The sequence below is a fragment of the Melitaea cinxia genome, chromosome 18 (assembly GCF_905220565.1).
Source record: "Melitaea cinxia chromosome 18, ilMelCinx1.1, whole genome shotgun sequence".
NCBI classification, from domain to species: Eukaryota; Metazoa; Arthropoda; class Insecta; order Lepidoptera; family Nymphalidae; genus Melitaea; species Melitaea cinxia.
The window spans coordinates 409,679-431,795 of NC_059411.1; the positions used below are offsets into that span (position 1 = coordinate 409,679).

General features: G+C 41.8%; 1 protein-coding gene across 1 annotated transcript in view; it reads right to left on the reverse strand.

Moving 5' to 3' along the window:
- The window catches only part of LOC123662416 (protein kinase C), a 34,943-nt gene extending 12,957 nt beyond the window's left edge, over nucleotides 1–21,986 (reverse strand). Inside the window, exons 1-17 of the mRNA XM_045597259.1 lie at nucleotides 21,737–21,986; nucleotides 21,433–21,565; nucleotides 21,241–21,355; nucleotides 19,646–19,706; nucleotides 18,061–18,235; nucleotides 17,221–17,252; nucleotides 16,820–16,890; nucleotides 15,775–15,925; nucleotides 13,080–13,216; nucleotides 11,912–11,993; nucleotides 10,601–10,663; nucleotides 9,496–9,614; nucleotides 5,273–5,505; nucleotides 4,544–4,692; nucleotides 3,464–3,516; nucleotides 2,452–2,638; nucleotides 1,954–2,093 (exon numbers count right to left, since the gene is read on the reverse strand). Coding sequence (XP_045453215.1) covers nucleotides 1,954–2,093; nucleotides 2,452–2,638; nucleotides 3,464–3,516; nucleotides 4,544–4,692; nucleotides 5,273–5,505; nucleotides 9,496–9,614; nucleotides 10,601–10,663; nucleotides 11,912–11,993; nucleotides 13,080–13,216; nucleotides 15,775–15,925; nucleotides 16,820–16,890; nucleotides 17,221–17,252; nucleotides 18,061–18,235; nucleotides 19,646–19,706; nucleotides 21,241–21,355; nucleotides 21,433–21,565; nucleotides 21,737–21,833 — 1,998 coding nt within the window. The 5' untranslated portion in view covers nucleotides 21,834–21,986. The remainder of the gene's footprint in view (nucleotides 1–1,953; nucleotides 2,094–2,451; nucleotides 2,639–3,463; nucleotides 3,517–4,543; nucleotides 4,693–5,272; nucleotides 5,506–9,495; nucleotides 9,615–10,600; nucleotides 10,664–11,911; nucleotides 11,994–13,079; nucleotides 13,217–15,774; nucleotides 15,926–16,819; nucleotides 16,891–17,220; nucleotides 17,253–18,060; nucleotides 18,236–19,645; nucleotides 19,707–21,240; nucleotides 21,356–21,432; nucleotides 21,566–21,736) is intronic.
- Between the last annotated feature and the right edge of the window lie 131 nt (nucleotides 21,987–22,117).

Consider the following 22,117-nt stretch of genomic DNA (forward strand, 5'->3'; position numbering starts at 1 on the left):
CTGTGCCTGTGCCGTGCCGCGACACGCACCACCTTGGGCCGGAAGGGCGGGCGCAGGCGGCGCTGCGCGAGCGCGTCCCAGTCCATGTCGCGGAAGAGGTGTGTATGTGTGTCTGTGTGTCTGTGTCTGAGTGTCTGTGTGTCTGTGTCTGTGCCTGTGCCGTGCCGCGACACGCACCACCTTGGGCCGGAAGGGCGGGCGCAGGCGGCGCTGCGCGAGCGCGTCCCAGTCCATGTCGCGGAAGAGGTGTGTATGTGTGTCTGTGTGTCTGTGTCTGAGTGTCTGTGTGTCTGTGTCTGTGCCTGTGCCGTGCCGCGACACGCACCACCTTGGGCCGGAAGGGCGGGCGCAGGCGGCGCTGCGCGAGCGCGTCCCAGTCCATGTCGCGGAAGAGGTGTGTATGTGTGTCTGTGTGTCTGTGTCTGAGTGTCTGTGTGTCTGTGTCTGTGCCTGTGCCGTGCCGCGACACGCACCACCTTGGGCCGGAAGGGCGGGCGCAGGCGGCGCTGCGCGAGCGCGTCCCAGTCCATGTCGCGGAAGAGGTGTGTATGTGTGTCTGTGTGTCTGTGTCTGAGTGTCTGTGTGTCTGTGTCTGTGCCTGTGCCGTGCCGCGACACGCACCACCTTGGGCCGGAAGGGCGGGCGCAGGCGGCGCTGCGCGAGCGCGTCCCAGTCCATGTCGCGGAAGAGGTGTGTATGTGTGTCTGTGTGTCTGTGTCTGAGTGTCTGTGTGTCTGTGTCTGTGCCTGTGCCGTGCCGCGACACGCACCACCTTGGGCCGGAAGGGCGGGCGCAGGCGGCGCTGCGCGAGCGCGTCCCAGTCCATGTCGCGGAAGAGGTGTGTATGTGTGTCTGTGTGTCTGTGTCTGAGTGTCTGTGTGTCTGTGTCTGTGCCTGTGCCGTGCCGCGACACGCACCACCTTGGGCCGGAAGGGCGGGCGCAGGCGGCGCTGCGCGAGCGCGTCCCAGTCCATGTCGCGGAAGAGGTGTGTATGTGTGTCTGTGTGTCTGTGTCTGAGTGTCTGTGTGTCTGTGTCTGTGCCTGTGCCGTGCCGCGACACGCACCACCTTGGGCCGGAAGGGCGGGCGCAGGCGGCGCTGCGCGAGCGCGTCCCAGTCCATGTCGCGGAAGAGGTGTGTATGTGTGTCTGTGTGTCTGTGTCTGAGTGTCTGTGTGTCTGTGTCTGTGCCTGTGCCGTGCCGCGACACGCACCACCTTGGGCCGGAAGGGCGGGCGCAGGCGGCGCTGCGCGAGCGCGTCCCAGTCCATGTCGCGGAAGAGGTGTGTATGTGTGTCTGTGTGTCTGTGTCTGAGTGTCTGTGTGTCTGTGTCTGTGCCTGTGCCGTGCCGCGACACGCACCACCTTGGGCCGGAAGGGCGGGCGCAGGCGGCGCTGCGCGAGCGCGTCCCAGTCCATGTCGCGGAAGAGGTGTGTATGTGTGTCTGTGTGTCTGTGTCTGAGTGTCTGTGTGTCTGTGTCTGTGCCTGTGCCGTGCCGCGACACGCACCACCTTGGGCCGGAAGGGCGGGCGCAGGCGGCGCTGCGCGAGCGCGTCCCAGTCCATGTCGCGGAAGAGGTGTGTATGTGTGTCTGTGTGTCTGTGTCTGAGTGTCTGTGTGTCTGTGTCTGTGCCTGTGCCGTGCCGCGACACGCACCACCTTGGGCCGGAAGGGCGGGCGCAGGCGGCGCTGCGCGAGCGCGTCCCAGTCCATGTCGCGGAAGAGGTGTGTATGTGTGTCTGTGTGTCTGTGTCTGAGTGTCTGTGTGTCTGTGTCTGTGCCTGTGCCGTGCCGCGACACGCACCACCTTGGGCCGGAAGGGCGGGCGCAGGCGGCGCTGCGCGAGCGCGTCCCAGTCCATGTCGCGGAAGAGGTGTGTATGTGTGTCTGTGTGTCTGTGTCTGAGTGTCTGTGTGTCTGTGTCTGTGCCTGTGCCGTGCCGCGACACGCACCACCTTGGGCCGGAAGGGCGGGCGCAGGCGGCGCTGCGCGAGCGCGTCCCAGTCCATGTCGCGGAAGAAGGCGTGCTGGCGGATGCCCGCCGCGCCGCCCAGCACTCCCAGGCGCCGCGCCGGGTTCTTCGTCATGAAACCTGGAACGTCCCATCGGAATAAGCTCCTGAACACCTCGAAATAGATAGCATCGCTAAAATAAAATGCATCGTCGGAAACCATAAACACAAGAAAAGAAACAAATGCCAAAAGGTTAAACCGTGACCAGCGTAAACAATGACCTATATAAGATTTGAGACAAAATTAATGATTACAATTACTTTACCAAATGAAAAACCATCACCCTTATCATACCAGAAAGTCATTACTATTTTTTTTCATCAACGATTACCTAAAATAACGACTACTATATGAAGTTCAGTAAAAGCGTGATCAACAATTGACTAAAAGAAAAAGATATTTCAGGAATCAGGCAACGTAATATATGGTCAACTTTACCCTTAAGTATGGAGACGGCGTCCTTCGACAGCCAAACAGGGTAGAGAACGTCGTCGTGCAGGATGGACTCGAAGAGATCGTCCTCGTTGTCGGCCTCGAAGGGCGGCTGCCCGGCCAACATCTCGTACAACAGCACGCCCAGCGCCCACCAGTCCACTGAAGGACCATATTCCAGCTCTTGCAGGATCTGTAACCACGCACTGCTTAGACACGTGTTCTTGGATATGGAGGGAGAAATGTCTTTGGAAGTTATTGAAGAGGAGTAGAGGGACAAATATCTTTGAGTGTTCTTGGATAGAGGTGGAGTAATAATTATCTTTGAGTGTTCTTGGATATGGAGGGAGAAATGTCTTTGAAAGTTCTTGAAGAGGGGTAGAGGGACAAATATCTTTAAGTGTTCTGGGATAGGGGTGAAGTGGGACAAATTTTGAGTGTTTGTCTTTGAGTGTTCTGGAAAAGGGGTAAAGTGGGACAAATTTTGAGTGTTCTTGGATAAGGGTGGAGGGACAAATATCTTTGGACTGTTCTTGGATAGAGGTGGAGGGACCAATATTTTTGAGTGTTCTTGGATAGAGGTGGAGGGACAAATGTCTTTTAGTGTTCTGGAATGAGGGTGAAATCGCATAAATATTGAGTGTTCTTGGATACGTGTAAAGTGGGACATATGTCATAGCAGACAAAGGATACTTATTGACTCTACACACGTTTTTAGACTCTTGCAAAGTGGAACAAATGTTAAGTTCTTAGATAAGGGTGAAGAACTTTTGAAATGCTTGATTATTATTTTAATCAAAATATAAGTCTTAAAAAGGTACATTCTTCTAGATGACAAATTCTCTCAAAAAATTTTGAAACCCTTCATTGCTGCCACAATTAAGCTCCCCCATAACTTTTGCATTATTGGGTTTTTGCGTCAGAAGAACCATTACAGCTAACTTATAATCAACCACTCAGCAACTTTGAATCACTCAGCTTAGGCAATTTATTTCAAGTTCAAAACTTTTCAACTTACCTCAGGTGCGATATAGTCTGGAGTTCCGCAGAAGGTATTAGTAGTGGCTCCATCTGGAAAACGCGTGTCTGATTTACTTTCTGATCCGGAACATCATAAATTTACTCAAATAGGGTGGCATTCAGATCACATAATCTCAAGGTCACAGGGCAACTCTGCGTCACGACCAATCACAGAAGCAGTTGGTTGTTTCACAGTCCCCCTTCAAGCGCTTTTTGTCATCATTATAAATGTATAAATGATAGAAACACAAATGTTGAAATCTATCGATTAATATATTATCTATAAATTGTACTTCGCAGCTGTAACTACGTATCTAAAATATGTTCAATATGTTTCACGTAGTTGATGAGTACAATAAAGTAATAAAGTATAATGAATAAATCATTTTTGAATATCATATCAAAAATTGACCGCTCCAGCGGGGATCGAACCCGCGTCTCCGACTGACCGTGTCGGCGCTCTAGCCAATTAAGCTATGGAACGATGTACCCGCTAGAGCGAAATTTTTGATATGATGATTTTTATATTCGGTTTAAGCGAACCGTGAAGTGGCTCGTGGTAGAATTCCTAATATGTGGGTAACACAAAAATAAAATCGTACATATTAAAAATAGCATGGTGTCGTCTCCTGTCAAAGATGTTCATTGTAATAAGAAACTATGAATAGTTATGGGGCTCTGTAAAGAACTCAGTATAGACGGCGCCACGGTTCGCTTATACCGAAAATAAAATCATCATATCAAAAATTTCGATCTAGCGGGTACATCGTTCCATAGCTTAATAGGCTAGAGCACCGACACAGTCAGTCAGAGACGCGGGTTCGATCCCCGCTGGAACTGTCAATTTTTGATATGATATTCAAAAATGTTTAGAATTCCTAATGTGTGGGTAACACAAAAATAAAATCGTACATATTAATAAATCATTTCAGACACTCATTTGCTATTTACACTAAAGACTGAGCATCCCTTAAATTAAAAAACATTATTTCACAGTAAAATTCCATCTTATAACATAAATCAAAGTTACTGCAAACAACTTTGGCTCAAATTATTACAAAGAAGTGGCGACAGTTACCCAGGATGCCCTCCTTGCACATGCCGAAATCAGCCAGCTTGCAGTGACCCTCGCTGTCCAGCAGAATATTATCCAGCTTGAGATCACGGTAAATAACACCGTGCGCGTGTAGGAAGGTCAACGCAAGTGTCACTTCCGCCGCATAGAACCTGGAGTGGAGATGTGATGAATTATAATAAGAATATATATATTATATTGATATTGTACTTATGGCATTATTTTTATGAAGATTTATCGGAGATACAATAAGTGTATAGACAAAGTTCAGCCGTGAAAAAAACCAACAAATTTCCACAAACTTTCTATTTTAGTATGAAATGTTATTAAAAAGCAATGTACAATTATGTAATATAGAAATCGTAGTGAATAAATGTAAAACTATTAATTTGTTGACATCTACTACAAAATTCTTTTTATAAAACATGAGAAAAAATGAGGTTTTACATTTAAAAAAAAATGGTAGGATATATCCTGCTTAAAAACTGGAGCAGAGCGACTGGGAAAGTACCTCGCCCTTACAGAAGATCACAGCTAAATAATAATGGTCTCAAGCAGTGTTGTGTCCCTGTTGGTGAGTAAGGTGACCCGCGCTTCTGGGGGTGGGGGAGGGTCGGCGACGCGCTTGCGATCCTTCTGGTGTTGCAGACGTCTGTAACTACTTCCCATCGGGTGAGCCGTATGCTTGTTTGCCGACGCATGCCGCCTATAAGAAATAGTGTGTATAGAAACCTCGCCCTGGCCTCGTCGAACTTGCGCGCGCGCTGGATCTGGAACATGAGGTCGCCGCCGTCCACGTACTCCATGACCAGGAACAGGCGCTCGGGCGTCTGGAAGGCGCAGTGCAGCGCCGTGAGGAAGGGGTGGCGCGCCGCCAGCGCCAGCACGCGCCGCTCCGTCAGCGTGCACTCCACGTCGTCGTCCTGCACGATGGCGTCCTTCTTCAGCACCTTCACCGCGTACACCTGCCGGGGCGGCCAAATTATGAGCGGTTGCCTCATGACTCACTTCAGCCTATGGCAGTCCACTGCTGGACATAGGTCTCCCCAAGTTCGCGCCAGACATCCCGGTTTTCCTCAGTCCTCATCCAGCTCACACCGGCAATCTTACGTAGATCGTCGGTCCGTCGGGCCGGAGGACGTCCCATACTGCGTTTGCCAAGACGCGATCTCCACTCCAGGACCCGTCTGCTCCAACGACCATCGGTCCTGCGACACAGATGACCAGCCCACTGCCACTTCAACTTGCTAATTCTGTGGGCTATGTCGGTTACTTTCATTCTCTCGCGGGTAGTCTCATTTCTAATCCTATCTTCGAGAGAGACCCCAAGCATAGCCCGTTCCATTGCACGTTGAGCGACTTTAAATTTGTAGACCAGTCCCTTCGTCAGTGTCCACGTCTCGGCTGCGTATGTTAACACAGGCAGAACGCATTGCTCGAAGACTTGTCTTCAAGCATTGCGGAATCTTCGAAGTGTAGACTCGACGAAGCATGCCAAAGGCAGCCCAGCCCAACCGAATCCTCCTGTCGACCTCCTTCTCGAAGTTGTTACGGCCTAGTTGGATAGTATGGCCTAGGTAAATATAATCCTGAACAACTTCGAGAAGGGTACCATCGACCGATACCGGTCTCGGTATGAGTTAATTGTTAAACATAACTTTTGTTTTATCCAAGTTCATACAGAGACCGACACGCTGGGAGGACTCGTTCAGGCTGGCCAGCATGTGGCCTAACTCATCCAACGTCTCCACAAAGATGACAATACCGTCGGCAAAACGAAGGTGAGAGATGAATTCACCGCTGACGTTAATGCCTCGTTCTCCCCACTCTAAGGTCTTAAAGGCATCCTCCAGCGCAGTGGTAAACAGATTCGGTGATATTACATCTCCCGTCTTACAGTCGATATGACATCTCTGCAGAGAGTCCAAAACAGCCCAGGTCTCGACAGAGTCGAAGGCTTTCTCGTAGTCCACAAATGCCATACACAGCGGTTGATTATATTCTTCTGTCTTTTGAATAATCTGCCGAACAGTATGGATGTGGTCCACGGTGATGTAGCCATTTCGAAATACAGCCTGCTCTGGTTGGAATTCGTCGAGTCTTCTGGCGAGACGATTCGTAACAACCCTCAAAAACAGCTTATAGACGTGGCTCAGAAGTGAGATCGGTCTGTAATTCTTCAACAGACACTTATCGCCTCTTAAAGAACAGCACCACCACACTCCTGGACCACACCTCCGTGGCGTGGTACCTCAGTGAATGACGGCGTTAAAGAGTCTTGCCAAGGCTCTTAGGACAGGTCGCCCTGCGGCTTTAAGGAGCTCAGTGGTAACTCTGTCATCCCCCGGGGCCGTCCCTCCCCCGTTTTTAAGCTGCCCGAGCGCTGCACTAATCTCGCCCTCTTCGAAGTCCGGGATATTCTCCGAATAATGGCGCAACAATGGTGCCCGTGTATCTTCGGTGTCCCAAGTCACAGGCTTGTGAGTGCTTGACGAGTACAGCTATCCATAAAAATTCTCAACCTCTTCTCGGATCTGAGGGCGAGAGCAGACGGTTCTGCCATCCGCTGTTTTGAGCTTCGCAAGAAGGCTTCTCCCCAAGAGTCTTTGGAAAACTTTGGACCCCCTATTCTGCTCAATCAGAGTAGCAATCTCTCTCGTATTTGAGCAGCGGAGGTCTCGGCATACAAGTTTTCGTATCCTCTTGGAAAGAGCTCTCCGTTCTGGCGAAGCAGCCGGCAACTCGCGCCTTTGCCGCATCAGATCTAAGGCTTCGGGAGAAAGTTTGGTCTGCTTCGTTATCTTTGTTGGTGGAAAGTGACTACAGCCCAGTATAATAATAATAATAATAATAATAATGAGTTCCAATTGGAACTGCTCGGAGTCACATAGTATTTGGGGCAGCGTAGGTCGGAGGATAGATTTTATCAAGCGGGCCCGCTCTCTTCGGAGGCATATATTCAGAGTGACCGGTACTAGCCGGTGGTCGCTGCCGGTGTTAAGCCTGTTAATCACTGAGACATCTCTGAATATATGCATTTTATCCGCTATGATGAAATCTATCTGGTTTCTCGTCACAGTATCGGGGCTTTACCATGTCCACCTCCTTTGGGGCTTCTTCTCAAAAATGGTTCATAAAGAAGAGCCCCTCCGATTCGAGAAAGTTGACAAGCATCTGCCCCCTGTGATTCCTGTGCCCCAATCCGTGTGGTCCGATACTCGATCCGTCGCAGTATTGTACTCCAACTTTAGCGTTGAAGTCTCCCATAACAACGCTGTAGAAGGTCGAAGTAGTGCCATGTATGGCCCTTGTAATGTCTTCACACAAGGCTTCGACTTCATCGTCAGAGTGTGCCGAGGTCGACGCATATACCTGTATCACTTTCAGGGAGTACCTGTCAGTGAGTTTAAGTACAAGGTACGCTACCCGTATCGACACACTGCTGACTTCCACAACGTTGCCAGTGAGAGTCTTGGGGACCAGAAAACCGACATCCCCTTGGAAAAGCCCATCACCTTTACGAAAGTAGAACAAGTACCCGGAGTCCAGGATCATCGTGTCCTCACCCTCTCTTCGGACTTCAGACAACCCCAGTATGCTCCAAATAATGTGGCTAAGTCCTACCTCAAGTTCGGTAAGGTGATGGTCCAACCGTAGCGTGCGTCCATTTTACGTAGCCAGGTATATTTTATGACAGCCTTCCGTACCCCGGTGATTTTTAGCACCCCTCTGACCCACCGTTACCGCGGCCGCTGCCGTAGCCGGGAAAAGTAGGGCTACCGGGAACTAAGGGCCGAAACTTGAGGCGTGGACTCATGGGGGTTTTTGCCTGCAAAGTAGCAGTTGGATGGTTATCCCGCCATCGGTCGGCTTTTCAAGTTCCAAGGTGGTAGTGGACCTGTTTTATCCCTAAGTCGCCTCTTACGACACCTACGGGATGAAAGGCGATGGCTAAATTCTATAGTGCCGTAGCCACACAGCCAAGCATATAGCCAGCCAGCCAGCACATATCTCAGGTATCTTAAAAAAACAGTTTTCGAACATTTCAATAAACTATGAGTATTTCAAAAACGATCAAAGGAGAATGGGACTTTTGGGCCGAAATGTAATGAGTAGAGAAATTGTTTAAAAAATTGGTCATATTTTTTTATTTTAAAATATAAAATATCAGCTCAATTCTGAATCTAGAAGCGGAGAAAATTGAGAAAGATAGTTTTCATCAAATTATTTGGTTATCGATTCAACTGTAATCGATTACAGAATTAAAAAAAAAAAGGTTTGCACTAGTTAATTAATTCAAGATATTTAGATGCACAATTAAAGCTGTAAACAATAAAGTGCATTTAAATAAAGTTACATTAATATGGACAATATCAATTAATACCTGATAAACCAAAATGATTATCGATTTCATATCGATTTAAAATAAATCATATTTTTAATGACAGCTTTGAAAGCTGACTACTTGTGACTAACAATAATACTGTGTCCGTCACTCGTTTCGTGTTTACTGCATTGTTTACTGTTTTCCGATGCATTCTGAGTCCATTCCTGATATTTATTTATGGTTTCAAGTGTATATCAATATTCGTAGTGAGTTTTCAAACAGTCTTCACTAAATATAATAAATATTAATGCTACAAGAACTTAGTGATCGCGTTTTTTTATAGACATTGTAACATAACCTCACTTTTACAAAAAGTCTAATAACTCCACTCTCAGATAGCCAAAATATAAATAATTTTCAGCGAGGAAGCAATAAGCCTAAATGCATTAATTGATACCATTTTCATTTCATTACATTTTGGCCCAAGAATGTATGGAATCGTATCATTCTCCTTTGTCTTGTTTACCATTTCCCAAAGATAAAAATAATGAAATAGAATTTCAAATCCCTCCCACATACAACTACCTACAAACAACTGTTAGCCTCCACACCCACACAAACTACTCACCTCATCGGTGCCCTTTTTCTCTGCAAGCATGACCTTCCCGAAGGAGCCCTTCCCCAGCACCTTGATGAAGTTGAAGTCGTCGAGGGACACCTTCTGGCCCTCCATCTCTCCCTCCGCGCCTACAACACTCTTGCTACACTCCCACTCTCACCACACAATCCCATCCCCACCACCATATTGAAGAACCACGCTTTTATCATTTCTAACTCTTAGTACAAGATGACTCGTATCGTCTCTTTCTATCACTTTGAGATTAAAGAGACGACACGACTGCTAATGAATCATCCCAATTCGAATCATAACCTATATCAGTTTGGAAATTACTATCCAAGTACCAGTAAATAAATAGTTTGTTAATATCAAAGAAACATAAAATGCAGAAGTCCAAATGAACTAAAAACGTGGTTCTCCTGAAAATTAAATACCAAATCACATAATGTTACAAAATTACAATAAAGTATTGTATTCAGTACAAATCAAATGTAAATTAATGTTAAAACCTTGGCAACTAAATATGTCCTGGAGGTCGTCCCAGTGAGAACTCCACGGAGGATCCTGCTTCGTACCTAGGTTTATAGACGGTTCATATTATGCAACGAAATAAAACACAAACAAACGTATGAAAAAGCGTGTGCTTGTTAGCAGTATATTCAATAATTTTACTATGAAATATTAGTACTTACTGCAAGTACTAAAATTAGACAAAAAAGTTGTTATGGTAGGACATTTCGAGGATATGTAGATGCAGATTGTATAAGTTACTTTTTAGATTAAACCATAATTTTTAAGCTTTTTCCGTTAAATATTAATTTGAATATATTATTATAATTAAGAAGAAATTTTACAAGTTATTTAGAGGAAACCTTGGTTAATTTATTTAAAAGTTACAATAGTATAAATAACTAAACTGACAATTCATTATTTTATGCGTTCTAATAGTCAGTCATAGAGCCATTCTTAAAAATACGTTTTCAATAAGGAAACTTTTAGTTTTTTATATTGCTAACAAACTCACAACAAAAAAACAATCAAACAAACAAACAATAAGAACAAAAATGAATAAGCAACACCCAACACCGAAAGCCCGTATGTAACAAAATAAAACCTTCGTAACAAGTGAATATGTCCTGCAGGTCCGCCCAGTGCGAGCCCCACACGCCCGGCGCATCTGTACACGACACACGTGACACTAACATGCGCATGTTGCGACACATACATGTGCATGTTGTGACACTACCGTGTATATGTCGCGACACATGCATCTGCATGTGGCGACACAGCCATGTACACGTTAAAAACACATACGTGTACGTGTCACGAAACATGCATGCACATATTGCAATACGTTACGTGCACGTGCATGCCATGACACGTACAAATACTTAATGGTACGTGCACATAAATATCGCAAACCATGTACATGTAACGTGTCATGACACAAGTACACGAGACACGTGACACGATTGAAATAAAAACACTGAAGCAAAACGGTGTACACGTAAATATATATATTTTTAGTGACTACACAGATAGGGCACTAAATTATTTTAGTTCAAACTTAACTACTGTGACTACAAAAGTTATCGTTACATTAGAAACAAACAAACACGGCGTCAAATTAAAAGAGCTAATTTGTATAGAACTTAAATACGTTTGTCTCGCGCTTGAAGCTAAAAAGAACCTTAATAAATTTTACGATTGAATATACATTTGCAACAACAAATATAAAACATACAAATAAAACTAGTTTAACACATTTAGAACCACTTAAGGCTAAGGCACATTTTACTACCATGGGATGCCAGGGGAGGTGAAGAGATACCCAAGGTATAATAGGATTCTGAAGAATGTAGAGAGACGAAGAAGTAATCTGAGAAATGCAAATGGGTGTAGAGGAATGGCGAGGAATGTCGAAGGTTACCGAAGGATGCCGAGGGTTGCCGAGGATTGTCGATGGATAGCGAAAGACAATGTTGTGGAATGCCAAGGAGTGCCGAGAGATACGAGGAACACCTAGGAATGGCGAGAAATACCAATAGATAGTAGGAGACACTAAGGGGTACCAGAAGATAGCACGGGAGGCCGAGTAGTGGCGAGTAGTGGCGAGTAGTGGCGAGTAATGTCGAGAAATTCCGAGAGATAGCGTGGAATACGGATTAATGACAAAGGATACCAGAGGATAGCAAGTAAGAAATCCTTATTTATAAAACTTTGTTATACATGTTTCATTGGAATCCTGGCCCCTAAACTAGGAAAACCCTCGACGTATCAGGGAATGCCATCGTTGATTTTGGATCATTATTCTGATTTTTACATCATTTCTACTTGTCACCTCTTCCTCGTCATGCCGTGCCATCAATGTCAACAGACTACATTTATATTGATATTACTTATTTCTTATAATCTAGCAACTCACTTTTGTCATCTTGCTTGTCGGAATCCTTCCCTTCCTCGGAGGACAGTTCTAGAGGACCCTCCATGAGCGGAGTGTTCAAGTACTGTAAGACAAACATACATACATTAGATGTCAAGTATAATATCTTAATTTTATTAATATCATACACATCAAATGTCGTTATCTATACTAATATTATAAAGCTGAAGAGTTCGTTTTGTTTGTACGCACTAATCTCAGGTACTAATGTTTCGAATCGAAAACTTCTTTTTGGTCTTGATATGTAAAAATAAAACATTTTTTCCTCAAATTAACGCGGGTGAAACCGCGGAACACATCTAAAGTCTGTTCAACGAGAAGAGATATCAAATGTAAATAAAGCCCATCATTTTTTCGTAGCGACGACGGAATAAACAAAATATAGTCTATCTCTTTCTATCTTGTTTAACTGGCCTTGAAAACAATCGGACCGCGTACGGCCCTTTGATTATGTATTATTTATTTTTATTTCATTTCGTGGCCTGAAGCGCTCGGGGTGATTTTTATATTTCGATAATTATTATTTAAAAAGTATCAAATCTTAAATACATAATTATATTTAATTAATTATATTTAATTCAGTAATTATCAAAATATAAATATATTTTACATTTTAAAAATTTGTGTAAGTAAAAAAAAGGTTACAAAACCCTGCATAGTCAAATGACCTCGCATTTGGTTGAACGCACTATAGTTATAAGTAATAATACTATTTACGAAAAGATCCGTACTTCTTATTGATATAAAATAAAATAAAAACTTTATAAAACTGTTTGATATGAAAAATTATTGCATTTAGCACATATAACAAAATTTTGTTTTTGAAATTTGCAAATTATATCAACGAAAAGCATTGATTGATTGATTGATTTTTCACGGGCTATTCTCCGCAACTCGACGTCTCAGTGCGCCTATTTTGCGTGGGTCAACGAAAAGCATTTGATTGTGTTCACTGACTTCAGTGACGTCATCATATTACCATGTCAAAACATTTATAAACTATGTTCTGTACTAATACCGTAAAACAGAAGATTTTAAAGCGTCAAACGTGATCCAAGAAGAAAAAGGTTGCATTTTACATATCTGGGAAGGTTATAATAGGCTAAAATTACATCATGATGAAGGAAGGTAGAGAGATTTGTTGTCTGACCTTAGAGGCGCGCGGACGAGGGTTTTTGTCTGGCGAGATGCCCATCTCGTTGAGGATCTCCGCCATCGCCTTGGTGTTGATCCCACAGTTGTTGGCCACATTCTTCTGACACCGCTTGTGGACGTTCATCGAACACACTGGGGACATTTATTTCTGGTATCAAATTTAATCGTACATAAGAACTTCTAAATAAGCCAACTTATTATAAGTGTAAATTCTTTAACACAGTACTTCCTTCACCGACAACAAACTGTAAGTAAATTTAATGTTTATACATTTTTTTTCTTTTGGTACGACTTGTCGCTTTCATTGTACAATTAGTTGTACAAGCGAGACATTTTTAAATACCTTTTAAAAATAGTAATGAAGAAAGTTATTTTAGTAAAGAAATTACTCTTATTTTTAAATATTATCTTTGAATAAACATGTTATAAAAGTGTCTATTTAAGAGCCATTTCACAATTTTACGCTCTGCAAGTTTAGGTAAATTTGGTCGCATCGCGCGAATCGTACGAGCCGCGCGATCTTTGTGCTAGTAAGTATAGTGTGACAACCAAAAGACCATCTTGATCATTTTCTAATGTATAATAAAAATTAATAACTATGGTATAAAATGTTTTTTATATAATTAATTTGTTAAAAATTTCAAGTATGTTATATAACAACAGTCAATAAATTTAAAATAAAAATAAAAATTCAATTTTATGAAACAATTTTTTTTTAAATTGATTTAGTTTTTTCAGTTTACGAATGAATCTAATATTTACGATAGGAATTAAAATAGCATTTTATGACATCGACACCGACAAACATATTAATTAACAAATAACAAGACAAACAGATTGAAATGCCTATTTGTATTGATAGTGTGAGAAAAGAAAATTAAATTATACATTTGTTTACAGAAATTATCATTATATTATTTTACAGTCATTTTCGTAATATGTTTATTTTATTTATATTTTATTATGAAAGTATCAAATGCGTTTTATCCGCTATAACAGCAGGCGCTTGGCGCGTGTGAGCAAAAGAGACGGCTGCGCAGAATTTGGCGTGGACCTTACCTCTTAAGAGCGCTAGCGCTCGACTGATTTACTGGGCTTGATGCGTGGTAATATATACTATCTTTTTATTATTTAATATAAAATGTATTAAAAATAATTACATCTTCTAATTATTTTTTTTTTTGTATTTCTTAATGATGTAAGTTTACTTTGATGAAGATAGTTCGTTAAAATTTCTTAGTTTTCTAAGAGAAATATCGCTTTTAAAATTGTACTTATTTGGAAAATATTCGTAACTTTAATTTTTTTTTTATCGTTTAATAGAGATACAAATGGAATAAAAATCTATGATAGTGTGCAACAAAATTATATTCCAAATATTATGATATTTTTTTAAAATGGTTTCAACTATTGAAAAGTAGGACTTCAAACTATACATTGCGACAGTTTACCTAGGGAGGAGGCTGATGAAAAGGTTAATAATTTTATACACATAATATAAATCAAAATTCTGATCCGACTATGGACTACAACAAAGGTCGCTTTATTATATTTCAAGAATATAAATTACATTATTGCATCCAACACTGAGATTAACGACGTCTTAATATTACAATTTCGCGGATTGTTACCGATTTTTGTGAAATGGCTCTTAAAAGTAACTAACGAAAACTTTACAATTCCCAATTTTATTTATTACTAGATGCTGCCCGCGACGTCGTCTGCGTGAACGCTATACAGCACCAAAAATATATACGATTATACCTTTTAAAATAACATTCATTTACCCGTTTCTTCTTTACGTTTTATATCTACAGAAAAATCTCATAGATGGCGCTGCTTTAAAATTGTCTTGTCTACTTATATTCATTTAATTATGTTTATCGGCTTAGCTACTCATATTACGTGATTTTTATAGTGTGAAGCTAGCTTATATAGCATGGTTATTAACATAATAACAACAACATTCAAATATGCGTCGTTAGATTACACGTTGTTACAGAATGCGTTAAGGAAATAAAGGTTCACTGCTCGTTCTCGGTAGGCAATAGCATGATAATATGTAGCCTATATGTTGACCCGACTTCTTAATAATATTCGTGCTAAATTTGAAGTAAATCCATGCTGCGGTACTTTTTGTGTTTATCCCAGACATACATACAGACAAACAGACAAAAACTTTAAAAACTATATTTTTGGCTTTGGTATCGATTATAGATCACACCACAAATATTCTTTTAAAAAAATATTCAATGTACAGTTTTGACTTTCCTACCATTTTATTATATGTATAGATATCATAACCTGGCGCATCTTTGTCTTTATTCGCGTTATGGACAGTCAAAACTCATTTCATTTCGGAAGAATATCTGCGACATATATATTCATTTACCATCAAGATTTCATTTTATGTGTGACATTTAACCGACAGCAAAGCATACAAGGGCATTTACGATACAATCACTTCTAAAACTTTCAGCTACTTCTCTATGTAAAGGTAGCTATTATTATCTGTTTGTATTGTTATTACTTTTACAATGAGGGAGAAACCTAGTTGGCCTTTTCATGCTTTTTGCTTTTTTTTTTTCTTTCCTATCTTATTGATTGTAACGGTTTCGCGGGTTCGATTCCCGCTCGGAGTGGATATTTTCGTTTATACATGTATTTAAATTAGGAAGCAGCCGCCTCACCCTCGCACTGCAGGCCCTGCTTGATGAGCCCGTAGAGCAGCGAGCCGCAGTGGTCGCAGAACGTGAACCGCTTGTAGGAGTGCACGACGAAGCGGTGCGGCACGTTCACGTTGAAGCGCTGCCCGCCCGACACGCCCACGCCGCCCACTTGCTGCGGGGGGGGGGGGGGGGGGTGGGTGACGCGATTGAATGACACAAACAGATTTATTTTTTTATATCACTAGGTCGGCAAACAAGCGTACGGCTCACCTGATGGTAAGCGATTACCGCAGCTTATAGACAACAGCAACACCAGAAGCATCGCAAGCGCGTTGCCGACCCAATCCCCAATCCCCCCAGGAGCTCTGGTCACCTTACTCACCAACAGGAACAAAATACTGTTTGAAAACAGTATTATTTCGCTGTGATCTTCTGTAAGGTCGAAGTACTTCCCCAGTCGGGCTGGAGATACACATTACATTAGTTGGGTTCACAGCTCGGGAGCTTTATATACTTCATTGTGACAACATTACTTCAATAAATAATTACCAACTGTTATTATTTATCGCTGTTGTTGCACTGATAAGAACGGCGTCAAATTGCGAATGTAAGTTTTAACTTCAACGCCTATTTCTCCATATGTCAAGATATAGGTATTACCAACAGACGGACCGTGCACTTGTTTGCCACCAACATAAAAAAAGATATGTTTGGTATAGTGAAAATAACTGCTCTGTTTAAGTGGTACGAGTAATCGCTTAAAACACCGACACACGCTCGGGATGAATATTTGTATTTGTATAAAAATTAATTTTCGGTTTGGATGTCTGTACTTGTTAATCTCCCCACCGTGCCTCGGAGAACACATTAAACCGTCGGTCCCGGTTTGTTATCATAAATACCTGATAGTGATCGTTACTCATAGTATGAACATATCCGAAAACCCACAGTGGAACAGCGTGGTGGATTAAGCTCCAATCCTTCTCCTACGTGGAGAAAGAGGCCTATGCCCAGCAGTGGGATAATACGGGCTGCATGAATAGTGAAAATTCATTTATCAACTCACCTCCTCCTTCATGCCCGGGCACTTGGTGACGACAGACGAGTGGCAGCGCTTATGTACCACACAGGTACACACTGTCAGGAATGCCTCACGTTAAATAGGTCGTAAAACATATACAATAACTCGGAACTCCTACTCGTTAAATATTTATACACAAGTCGAGAACTTGGTGATGAACGAAGAAAATGGTGCAGTCTTTAATAGATAGCGCAAGTACTTGTGATTTAAATAATATTACTTGATTGAGCACTCTCTGTAAATGTGCGAGATTTAGCAAACTAGATTTATTTAGACTTGGCTCGATCACATTTTATCATATTTTAATTACAGTAATAGATATATGGTAACTTTTCATTTGGTAAAGATCTATTAATCCAAAGTAAAACCATAAAACCAATATTTACCTTGACACTGATATCCTTGTTTTCCGATACCCCTGAAAATATACAATAATATTGATTACCACTTCTGCAAAAAATATATATAATATTTGTTTCTTTTAAGTCACTCCCGTCCAAAGAGAAGTCCAATGGTTACGTTGTATCCTGCAGTTAAACTGACAAAAAATAAGGCCATCGTACGTTTATCTAAATTGGGATTGTACTTAGTAGTGAATGAGGGTAATGAAAAATAATCAGATAAAAATTAGTCATTAATTAGGTATCGCTTTATGTCGAGGCTGCTTATGTGGACATCACGTGCAGTGAATATTTATTCAAAACTTCGTGTTGAGCAAAAAACGTAAACCAGATTTTTGTGTGTTTAATTATTGTTTTGTATCTTGAAAATATCTTGAAAATTCCAGAGTGCTTCCTACAAAAGATTAAATAATGTCAGGTAAAGGTAAGCAACAGATTTTCATCACCTGTTCCCGCTTGGAGAAAAAGCTTTGTCTGATCTGCTGTCGGACTTTTATAGGGGTGATAATTTCAGTATCCAATCTGCCCCGGCTCCCTCGCGGAACTGGACACAGTGCTCACCAGATGAACTCGCGGCAGTGCGAGCAGAAGGTGGGCTGCCGCAGGAAGGTGGCCATGAACTTGTGCCCGTTGACCTGGTGCACCCGCCGCCGCGCGAGCCCGGCCCCCTCGCCAACTGGACACAGTGCTCACCAGATGAACTCGCGGCAGTGCGAGCAGAAGGTGGGCTGCCGCAGGAAGGTGGCCATGAACTTGTGCCCGTTGACCTGGTGCACCCGCCGCCGCGCGAGCCCGGCCCCCTCGCCAACTGGACACAGTGCTCACCAGATGAACTCGCGGCAGTGCGAGCAGAAGGTGGGCTGCCGCAGGAAGGTGGCCATGAACTTGTGCCCGTTGACCTGGTGCACGCGCCGCCGCATGGCCCCGCGCCGCCGCGCGAACCCCGCGCCCTCGCGGAACTCGCGCCCGCGCGCCGCTCGCCCCCCCGTGTTGCTCACTGCTCGATTGTATCCTTAGTTTACAGTTAGAGTTCGCGCAAAATGTTAAGACCCTTAATCCTATTCTATTTCGCTAAGTAATTATAAAAAATTCGCGTTAAGAAAATAGTGACTTATAGTTTCAATCTCGTGTGTTATAAATGTGACGGTAGCACCATATCGAAGAGTTCTTCAGAACACTCTCCGGGGAGTAAAAAACACACCGAGAGAAACACACTCGCATGTCTCTCCTTATACTTAAAAGTTCTTAACCATCCATGAATTTGTTCATCATGCATACGCATTGCGTGCCCTCACCAAGGAATAGTCGGTGGTGATTTTCCCTCATAGTCGAGAGTTGAATTGAAAATAAAAAAAGTACAAAGGAGCATCGCTTTATCTCTATCGCAGAAGTGAAGACCTTTAACAGTTTAAGCAAGAAAACACGGGTTTCAATTGAAAAGTTCATTAGCCTCTTGCCAAATTCTGCGAGTGTATTTGAAGTTGGCAATTTGCTTCTTGCAAGACCTGAAGGCAGCGTTTTAACTGTTCAGGTTGTGTGCCTATGAGTCCCTCGCAACCAATACCAAAGACCAAGGTCCATTAAGTCTCCAGCTAGAAACTACGAGCTCTTTGGCAAGAGGCATCGAACCAACACGAGCAACCATGGTGAGAATGAAACATTCCATTCCCTGCTGTATGTTAGCGCGAATGTAATGGCTACTGCGAAGATCAATGGATCCATCGAAGAGAAACAGAGTCGCCCATAGGTAAGACCCGCTGACTTGTAGTGCACCACTCTTTTGTGGTACTTACCACACAGGTACGTTCGGGTGTTAAAGGCAATGGTCAGATTCATGGTGATCAGCAGAAGATCTAGCAGGGTGGGAGCGTGATCTTCTAAAGAATTCTGGTGTACCTGACACCAATTGAGAACCATATGCATGGGCGAAGTTGTATATGGCTCAAAAAACTATTGGAAAATCCGAAACAATGGAACATCCAGAAGCGATATATTCAAATATCCGTATCCATAACCGTAATGTCATATCCGTAACATTCATGATATTATTTCTATTTGGAAAATACTTTGTAATAATTTTGTTGTAATATTATTGGGTTTAATTATCATTCAAGTGTGGACATGCCTTTACCTACAAGTTACAGCAATGATTTACTATTTTCTTAACGCGAATAGACTATAGGTACTAATATAGTGACTTCAAACGTGACGCATTTGTACAATATTTCTTTGAAATTTATTTATTTTTTTATAACAAATACAACTTTAAACTATACATGTCAAAGATAACAGCAGAATTTTTCTATTTCTTTTCAGAGATCACTTATTCTGCTGGACGCTTTATCTATTGTACATTACACATACATTATAAATAAAGCTTGATAAATACAAAATAAAGAACATCACTAACCTTGAGCATTCCATTTGAGATCAATTTTAAGATGCAACTTTCCTTGAGGTTCTAAGTCTACCTGCAATAGAAATAAACTTGAATAAGAAAACATAGTTCACTAGCTTCATCTTATGGTTGAACCCGCATAACTTCCAACCTTTTGACTAACTATATTAACATACATACACCGCGTTGGCGCAATGGTCATAGCGCTGGTTTGTGGATATTGCGCTGGTGGTTGCGGGTTCGATCCCCGCATATGACAACATTTGTATTGGCCATACAGATATTTGTATCTGCCAACCTACATTGTAGCAGCAAGCGTGGAGGATTAAGCTCTGATCCTTCTCCTGCATGCGGAACGAGGCCTATATGCCCAGCAGTGGAATATTACAGGCTGAAGCTTATCAGCATCGCAAGCGCATTGCCGACTATTAATTGGGGATAGGGACCCTCCCTATCCCAATCAATATCCACAAGAGCTCTGGTCACCTTACTCACCAACAGGAATGCAACACTTTTGAAAGCACTATTATGTATCTTGTGTACCTTTTAACATACTCCCAATTCTCCCTAGACGCTCTGGACCTTACAAAACTAATTGAAAGCGATAAATAGTCCTCCTGATTGAGTTACTTTTACACTCAGGCTTCTCCAGAACACAATATTTTTTGCCGTGCCATATCTCAATAAAAGGATATTAATCTTAACTGGCATTCTACTTCTTAGACACATGTACAAAAATCTCAGATTATTTCAATCTAAATGTGTACTATACAACACATAATGATGTTTTATAGCGGACATGTTTCTATATTAAATTGGATATTTTTATACTAATATGAATCTAATTAGAATTTAAATCGCCCAAACAGTTATTTACTTAATCAGAATACTTAATTTTAATCATACTCGCATACTTATAACAAAATGTATTTTTTTTTTCTTCTAAATTCCTATTTTATATATTATTTGTCACAGGGGAGAAGAAATTTTTAAGTAGATATTAGATCGCTGTGTAAAAAAAAATATTAAAACAAATAAATTTTCATAAAATATATTAGCATAATAACAGAAGTCTTATATAATCATAATAAATATATATATTAAAAAAAATATATAATCATCCATAATCTTAATATAGTAAAAAAAAACTAATTAGTAAATACACAGATGCAAAAGGAAAAAGCTTTCATTGATGAATGTGCAATTTTAAGAGGAAAATTCACAAATTATTCAGATGAGATGAGTCAGACATTGGATGGATTAAAAGTGTCAACAATTGCCACGGACAGCGAATAATCTGCTAATAAAGGAACGGATCTGAATCACTGTTCCATTTAAAACTAAATAGTTGTGAAAACACTAAAGTTTTAAGCAGTTAAGTCATGCTACCTCAAACACATTCTTATCTCAAGTTAGCTTAGATGTTAGTTTTAGTTTTATCAATGAACAGGTAAACATTATAGTGTTTCTTATCATAAAAATCAAAATAAACAATTCTGATTGTGAGATAAAGTTTAACAGTAAAAAAATCCTATTTTAAGAAATTATGGATAAGATATGATTTTTGTCACTCGAGTTTTATATCTAAGCTTTAAAAAGGTACTTACCCAAAAGTCTGTAGCATCTTTGTCGCGGTGCATCAAGTCTTCAAAGGGAATTGTGCAGTTTGCAACAAAATCATCAGGTGGTATTGCTGCATCATGAAACACTGTGATACCGAGGCTAAAAAATTAAATAAATTAAGTAAGACCTACTGGTCTCCGAATCCGAAGTTTACCACCCAACCATCTCAGACTGACCTGGTAACATTCTGAACTTCGTGTATGAATGTTTCGTTCCACACGGGATCAAACGTCTTTGGTTTGGTGCTCGACCGGTCTAGGTGATGCTCGTCAGCGTCGATGGACACATACGGGTCTATCGGCTGGTCGTCTGCAAGAATTTTGCATATTTACAAATAATACCAACACCCAATTCTGTAAACATGCAACGCCTATTTCATGGGGAAATTTTGTTTATAAGAGACGGTCGCTCATTGATATTTATTTGTAAGTTTTCAGCCAGAACACTAATTGGGATGTTTTACATTGTATCGGGGCTCACCTGGCTTTCCGAAGGTCATGTTATGCCTTTTCTGAAAGTCGGTCGGCCTGAGGCCCGTCGCCTCGCACACCTTCACACGCACCGTCCCGCTAAACATGGTGCTGCCGACCAACGAGCCCTATCTCCGAGACCGCACCGCCACACTATCACTTCCACTTTTTAAAACCACAAAAAATCATTGAAGATGCTTCATAATTGGGATAGAAATAGAGACTTGACAGCGATGAGATCGGCCATGGATAGACTTATTTACTCTATGGTTTCTAATGTGTTCTTATTGGACATTGAATTCATATTGGAAAAAACTGCTTATGAAGCCTTATGGCGTAAGAATAATAAATTAGAGCATAATCATATAAATAAGAAATCCTAGTCTCTGCG